At 42.0% G+C, this 8,275-nt stretch overlaps 1 protein-coding gene across 1 annotated transcript in view; it reads right to left on the bottom strand.

Annotated features, from left to right (window-relative positions):
* Positions 1-1,522, bottom strand: part of NEK1 (NIMA related kinase 1) — an 827,448-nt gene extending 825,926 nt beyond the window's left edge. The window contains exon 1 of the mRNA XM_053700237.1: positions 1,268-1,522. Within this exon, the coding sequence (XP_053556212.1) occupies positions 1,268-1,384 (117 nt within the window). The 5' untranslated portion in view covers positions 1,385-1,522. The remainder of the gene's footprint in view (positions 1-1,267) is intronic.
* Between the last annotated feature and the right edge of the window lie 6,753 nt (positions 1,523-8,275).

Genomic DNA, 8,275 nt, shown 5'->3' on the forward strand with positions numbered 1-8,275 from the left:
ATAGAAGTAAATTAGAAAGTTGTTTAAAATTGCATGCTCTTTCTAAATAATGAAAGAAAAAAATGTGGGTTTCATGTCCCTTTAATCACATCACAATCGTTCATTCCCAAGGTTTTGCCAATTAAAGAATTTTAAAAATAACAATAGACTACAAACTGCCAGCTACAGGACACACCACCACTATTTTTGGAAGGATGCTTGTAATGTGGGCACTCAGAATATGTAAAAAAAAAAAAAAAAAAAAAAAAAAGAGCTATTTGAGGCTGCCAGCATCCTACATCACCTTGTGAGGAACATGAATATCAAAACACTAATTTCCAACACCTTTTTTGCTTTCATAAGAATAGCATTTTGAAGAAATAGCCATCAATGGTCTACCAACATCCAATTTTATGTTCTGGCAATAACCCAACCTCCTCGAGCCACACCTACTTTTTTTTTATATCTATAAATGTTTTTATACTTTTTCTGTGGATCATTGCACTTCAGAAATTAGTTGTCCACAGACTATATTTATATAGTATTGCAAATGCACAGAGATGCCTCCACCTAAGACTTTTACAAGCATGATAAATATTCAAGTTCATACAAATAAAGAGAATATAAAATACAAAACTGAAAGATCTTGTTATTGCAATTTCTCCTAAATTTTTGGGAGAAGCAAAAATATATAATTACTACTTCTGGCATTGTTCCCCATAAAAGGTGAGAACCCTAAAGTGCAAACACATAATGTTACAGTTTATTTCTCACAATGATATGTTATGACATGGGGGGGGTGTCACTCCAGCACTTATCTCACACTACTCACTGAAAATCCACGAGGGTACATATATGCTATAAACTATTAAATGTATGAGGCTAAAATCATTTTTATCAGCCATTGTGGGAGCATGCAAATAAACTGTTTTTTTTTTTTATTATTTGTCTGTTTTTTCCAGTACAACAATGTATAGATTCGTTTTATTTGAAAAACGAATGGATGTTCCATTCTCAGCAGGGTGTAGTCAGGCTGTATAGAACGCCTTAGCTGCCAGGGGATTTACATTTTATTTCACTATAGTATATTTTTCTACAGAAAACACTTGCACGGTTCATGGACAGCAGGGTGTAGTAATCCTGTCAGTTAACCCCTTAGCTACAACCGATTACAGCCCTCTCTGGCAGCCATGGGTTAATGATGCCCGATGAATGTAACACTATGCGGCTGTCTTATGTGTCCATAGGCTCTAGTTACTCCTTGTGGAAGGTGCAGGGCGCGGCCCACCTTGGAGATGCCGATTTCTTTAATGACATACTGCTTGCCATCTTCTTTGGCTTTCACCAGTATGGCTATGCCAAATGAGCCTTCCCCGATCTTTCTTACTCTGGCGTACTTGTTCATGGTGAGCGCTCACCACGGCATGGCTGTCAGTACTAGCGGTGACAACTTAACGGATTATGAGCACCCAAAGAGCTAGTATTAGTATGTGCTGCCGTGTCCGCTGTGTGATGTTAGTGGTTGCCGAGCAGCCAGCCCCAGCCTTCGGCGCACATTAATTTAGTCACAGCCATGCAGACCTTGACTCCCCGCCCCTCCATCAATAGAAAACTAGTAAAAAGAGCAAATTGACGTATTAGGTGGCCATTTTTGAACCTGGCTGGCACAAATTATATGAACAGTTAGGAAATGATTTATGATTTGAGAGACGTATTTAATCTCTGACGTCCCGGGTCGTTTTAAGATTTAAAGTATACTAATTTGACTTTGTTTAGTTTTTTCTTTTACTCACAAACGTTACATAGCATGTTTTTTCAGCAATATAGTAGTATGCAGTCATCTTCATGGTACACTAAACAGAAATGGGAAGATGCATAAAAGGGGGGGTTCGTGTTTAAAAAAACATTTTACAATGACTGAGCTGTAAAGTGACATTGCAACTGTGTGACACAATATTTGAGGTCTGTTTTCCTGCTCAAAGTGTCACACTATAAAGTGAAAAGATAAATTGTCCAAAACTTTCTGTTACCACCTATGCTGAGACATGCTTAACACCTTTAACCTTTTAACGCCGTTATGCCGTTCTATTCCGTCAAAATTACACAGGGCTTTATAGAGCCGTTATGACGGAATAGAACGTCATAGCCAACGGCTGTCCTGAAGCCTTATTATTATTCTTTATTTATAAAGCGCCAACAGATTCAGCAGCGCTGCCCATTGGTACAAGGATAACAGTACAATGGAGAAACAATACGATAAAAGACAAAATTTTACAGACAAAATACAGGGGGAATTGAGGGCCCTATTCCCGTGGAAATTTACAATCTAGATGGGTAGGAGGATGGGAAACAGGAGGTGGGGACTGCAATGGTGAGAATGATATTAGTGAGGAGATAGAGGGCAACTGTTAGTTAAGTGAAGTTAGTTTGTTAATAAGTCGGGTGATAAGCTTCCCTGAACAGAAAGGTCTTTAGGGAACGTTTAAAGGAAGAGAGGTTAGGGGCAAGTCTGACAGCACGAGGAAGTGCGTTCCAGAGGGTTGGTGCCGCACGAGAGAAGTCCTGTAGTTTAGCATGAGAGGAGGTGATGGTAGAGGACACAAGAAGCAGGTCATTATTGGATCTTAGGGGGCGGGCAGGAGTATATTTGTTAATGAGTGAGGACAGGTAGGGTGGGGCAGCATTGGTGAGGGCTTTGTAGGTCAGGGTGAGAATTTTGAATTTAACTCTGTTGTGAATGGGGAGCCGGTGAAGGGACTCACAGAGAGGTGCAGCAGAAACAGAGCGTCGAGAGAAGTGGATTAGCCTGGCAGATGCATTTAGGATGGATTGGAGGGGAGAGAGGCGGGAGAGAGGGAGGCCAGTTAGTAAGTTGTTACAGTAGTCAAGTCGGGAAATTACCAGGGAGTGGATTAGCTGTTTAGTAGTTTCAGCACCTAGAAATGGACGAATTTTGGAGATATTGCGTAGGTGCTTGCGGCAGGATGAAGAGAGCAATTGGATGTGGGGAATGAATGACAGATTTGAGTCAAGCCTGACTCAGAGGCAGCGGACTTAGGGTGATGGGGAGATAGTGGTGCCGCCAACAGTGATAGAAAAATTAGAAACTGGAGTAGTGTTAGAAGGGAGAATTAGAAGTAGTTCGGTCTTGGACATGTTTATTCTTAGGTGTTGAGAGGCCATCCAGGAGGAAATGCCAGATAAGCAGTCGCTGATGTGAGAATTCACAGAAGGAGAGAGTGCAGGGGTGGAAAGGTAGATCTGGGTATCATCAGCATAGAGATGATAGCTGAAGCCATAGCTGTTGATAAGTTTACCCAGTGAAGAAGTGTAAATAGAGAAGAGTAGAGGACCCAGGACAGAGCCTTGAGGTACTCCAACAGACAGAGGCAAAAGAGAGGAGGAGTCACCAGCAAAAGAGACAGAGAAGGATCTGTTAGAGAGATAAGAGTGGATCCAGGAGAGGGCAGTGTCACAGACCCCAAGAGAGCTGAGGGTCCGTAGGAGAAGGGGATGGTCAACAGTGTCAAAGGCAGCAGAGAGGTCAAGTAAGATGAGTATAGAGTAGTAGCCTTTGTTTTTAGCAGAAAGGAGATCGTTAGTAACCTTGGTGAGGGCAGTCTTAGTTGAGTGTTGGGGACGGAAGCCAGATTGCAGGGGGTCGAGCAATGAGTTGGAGGACAGGAATTGGGTTAGGCGATCGAAAACTAGTTTTTCAAGGAATTTTGAAGCTAGCGGGAGCAGTGATATGGGGCGGTAGTTTGCAGGGGAGTTAGGGTCAAGGGAGGGTTTTTTGAGGATGGGGGTGACCTTTGCATGTTTGAAGGAGGCAGGGAATGAGCTGGTAGAAAGGGATAGGTTGAATATGTGAGTAAGAGCCGGAGTGAGGGTGGGAGACAGAGGGGGAATTAGATGTGAAGGAATATGGTCAAGTGGGCAGATATTAAGGTGTGAGGAAGACAAAAGGGAAGCCACTTCACTCTCAGTGGTTGGGAGGAGGGTGCAGAGAGTGGCAGAGGGGGTGACTGGGAGCGAAGTTGGGAGATTGCAGGTTTGTGTTGGGATGTTTCTTCGGATGGCAAGTATTTTATTGAAAAAATAGTCAGCAAGGTCTTGAGCACTGAATGCAGATGATGGGGGTGGTGCAGGTGCGTAGAGGAGAGAGTTGAAAATGGAGAAGAGTCTTTTAGGGTTTGAAGAGTGAGTGGATATAAGAGAAGAGAAGTATGTTTGCTTAGCTAAGCAAAGGGCAGAGGTGTAAGAGTAAATAATGAATTTATAGTGCAGGAAATCAGGTTCCTGGATTTGATCGCGGTCCGGAGGGCGTTCCTATGGTTATAGGGATGCCCCCCAAACCCGATCCAACAGTTGTTCCGATGTAGACACTTTAGCCCTGGCAGGAAAGGGTTAAATTAATGTTTCATAACACTATATTGAAAACAATACAATGTTTTTAAACTTTTTTTGTAAAATGTATCCACTTTCTCTATACATAATTATTTCAATGTTTAATGACTAATAAAAAGCAATATATTTCAATTTACAAAATACGTTTCACACAACTTTTAATTAGTTTTATATATATATATATATATATATATACAGTATATATACTGTATATATACAGGGAGTGCAGAATTATTAGGCAAGTTGTATTTTTGAGGATTCATTTTATTATTGAACAACAGCCATGTTCTCAATGAACCCAAAAAACTCATTAATATCACAGCTGAATAGTTTTGGAAGTAGTTTTTAGTTTGTTTTTAGTTATAGCTATTTTAGGGGGATATCTATGTGTGCAGGTGACTATTACTGTGCATAATTATTAGGCAACTTAACAAAAAACAAATATATACCCATTTCAATTATTTATTTTTACCAGTGAAACCAATATAACATCTCAACATTCACAAATATACATTTCTGACATTCAAAAACAAAACAAAAACAAATCAGTGACCAATATAGCCACCTTTCTTTGCAAGGACACTCAAAAGCCTGCCATCCATGGATTCTGTCAGTGTTTTGATCTGTTCACCATCAACATTGCGTGCAGCAGCAACCACAGCCTCCCAGACACTGTTCAGAGAGGTGTACTGTTTTCCCTCCTTGTAAATCTCACATTTGATGATGGACCACAGGTTCTCAATGGGGTTCAGATCAGGTGAACAAGGAGGCCATGTCATTAGATTTTCTTCTTTTATACCCTTTCTTGCCAGCCACGCTGTGGAGTACTTGGACGCGTGTCATGGAGCATTGTCCTGCATGAAAATCATGTTTTTCTTGAAGGATGCAGACTTCTTCCTGTACCACTGCTTGAAGAAGGTGTCTTCCAGAAACTGGCAGTAGGACTGGGAGTTGAGCTTGACTCCATCCTCAACCCTGAAAAGGCCCCACAAGCTCATCTTTGATGATACCAGCCCAAACAAGTACTCCACCTCCACCTTGCTGGCGTCTGAGTCGGACTGGAGCTCTCTGCCCTTTACCAATCCAGCCACGGGCCCATCCATCTGGCCCATCAAGACTCACTCTCATTTTATCAGTCCATAAAACCTTAGAAAGATCAGTCTTGAGATATTTCTTGGCCCAGTCTTGACGTTTCAGCTTGTGTGTCTTGTTCAGTGGTGGTTGTCTTTCAGCCTTTCTTACCTTGGCCATGTCTCTGAGTATTGCACACCTTGTGCTTTTGGGCACTCCAGTGATGTTGCAGCTCTGAAATATGGCCAAACTGGTGGCAAGTGGCATCTTGGCAGCTGCACGCTTGACTTTTCTCAGTTCATGGGCAGTTATTTTGCGCCTTGGTTTTTCCACACGCTTCTTGCGACCCTGTTGACTATTTTGAAGGAAACGCTTGATTGTTCGATGATCACGCTTAAAAAGCTTTGCAATTTTAAGAGTGCTGCATCCCTCTGCAAGATATCTCACTATTTTTGACTTTTCTCAGCCTGTCAAGTCCTTCTTTTGACCCATTTTGCCAAAGGAAAGGAAGTTGCCTAATAATTATGCACACCTGATATAGGGTGTTGATGTCATTAGACCACACCCCTTCTCATTACAGAGATGCACATCACCTAATATGCTTAATTGGTAGTAGGCTTTCGAGCCTATACAGCTTGGAGTAAGACAACATGCATAAAGAGGATGATGTGGTCAAAATACTCATTTGCCTAATAATTCTGCACTCCCTGTATATATATATATATATATAGATATATATATATATATATATATATATATATATATATATATATATATATATATATATATATATATATATATTAATATACACTCACCAGCCACTTTATTAGGTACACCTTGCTAGTACCGGGTTGGACCCCCTTTCATAAAGGGATGGACATGGTCAGCAACAATACTCAGGTAGGCCGTGGAGTTTAAACAATGCTCAATTGGTACTAAGGGGCCCAAAGTGTGCCAAGAAAATATCCCCCACACCATTACACCACCACCACCACCAGCCTGAACCGTTGATACAAGGCAGGATGGATCCATTCTTTCATGTTGTTTACACCAAATTCTGACCCTACCATCTAAATGTTGCAGCTGAAATCGAGACTCATCAGACCAGGCAACGTTTTTTCAATCTTCTATTGTCTAATTTTGGTGAGCCTGTGCGAATTGTAGCCTCAGTTTCCTGTTCTTAGCTGACAGGAGTGGCACCCGGTGGGGTCTTCTGCTGCTGTAGCCCATCTGCTTTAAGGTTCAACGTGTTGTGTGTTCAGAGATGGTATTCTGCATACCTTGGTTGTAACAAGTGGTTATTTGAGTTACTGTTGCCTTTCTATCATCTCAAACCAGTCTACTAATTCTCCTCTGACATCAATAAGGCATTTTCGTCCACACAACTGCCGCTCACTGGATATGTTCTCTATTTTGGACCATTCTTTGTAAACCCTAGAGATTATTGTGCGTGAAAATCCCAGTAGATCAGCAGTTTTTTAAATACTCAGACCAGCCTGTCTGGCACCAATAACCATGCCTTGTTCAAAGTCACTTAAATCCACTTTTTTTCCCATTCTGATGCTCGGTTTGAACTTCAGCAAGTCATCATCGCCACGTCTAGATGCCTAAATGCATTGAGTTGCTGCCATGTGATTGGCTGATTAGCAATTAGTGTTACCAAGTAATTGAACAGGTGTACCTAATAAAGTGGCTGGTGAGTGTATATATACTGTATATATGTAAAACCAAAAAGAGAAAAAAAGTAGAAAACTCTTTATCAGCACTCAGCTTTTTATTTATCAAAAATATATATTTATCTTTAACCAGTGAATAGAACACCTCACCGACATATCGCACGCTCGCACACACACACCCACGTTACGGGTAAAGTCAGAAATGAAAACTTGGCATTACCCAAACAGCTGTGGGTAAAGCCCGATGTAATGTAATTCCCCCACGTACACAATTTTTTTCCTCTGCCTGGGGGGTTCAAGGAAGGCACCCCGCCGATCCTCTGGCATCCACCCCAAGTGAACCATGAGGAATGAGGTTTACAAGGGGGTATCACCCAACCCCCCAGGCTGAGGGAAAAAAGATAGTGAAGATGTGTGAATTACAGTGCATCGTATATGTTTGTGTCAGGGTTTTTTTCCCCGTTTTGCTTGCCATGTGCTGCTGGCAGCCATTTTACTCACCTCTCTTGCTGACTCTGGTGCATACTGTGTGATGCTGCTCATTTCCTGCACTTCCTTTTATGTCCAGACTGGTGTACATCATCCGTGTGAGACAGGATGCAGTGTCAGAATTGTGATTTCATCACTTATTATTTAAAGGGCCTCTGTTCAGTATGCTTTGCCCTTGCGTTGTCTCAGACCTGTTTGTGAGAGCTCCTGTGTATAACCTGGCTGTCTGACATCCCTCCTGGTTCCTGATCCTTGGCTTGTTCCTGACTCTGCTGTTCTCCTTGTTCCTGATTCCGGCTCGTCTGACTACTCGCTTTGGCTCCTGACTCGGCTCGTCTGACTACCAGCTCTGGTTTTGATTCCTGGCTTGTTATTTGACTTGTGGACATTTTATTATTTTTTGCTATTAATAAAGGTGTGATTATTTTTGCACTTCTCGTCTCAGTCTGATTCCTGGCACCCTGACATTACGCAAGGGCCAAAAATCCTGATGGTGCTAATAATCCACCTTTACCTGCCATAATTTCCAGGATGGATGAACAGGATCACTGCTTGGATCAATTTGAACTAGCCCTGCAAACCCTACTGACTCGCACTGCACATTTGGACCAAAGTGTCCCGCAAGTTATGGCTGCTCCTGTTTCCGTTGCTGC

This window comes from Bombina bombina, chromosome 2 (assembly GCF_027579735.1).
Source record: "Bombina bombina isolate aBomBom1 chromosome 2, aBomBom1.pri, whole genome shotgun sequence".
NCBI classification, from domain to species: domain Eukaryota; kingdom Metazoa; phylum Chordata; class Amphibia; order Anura; family Bombinatoridae; genus Bombina; species Bombina bombina.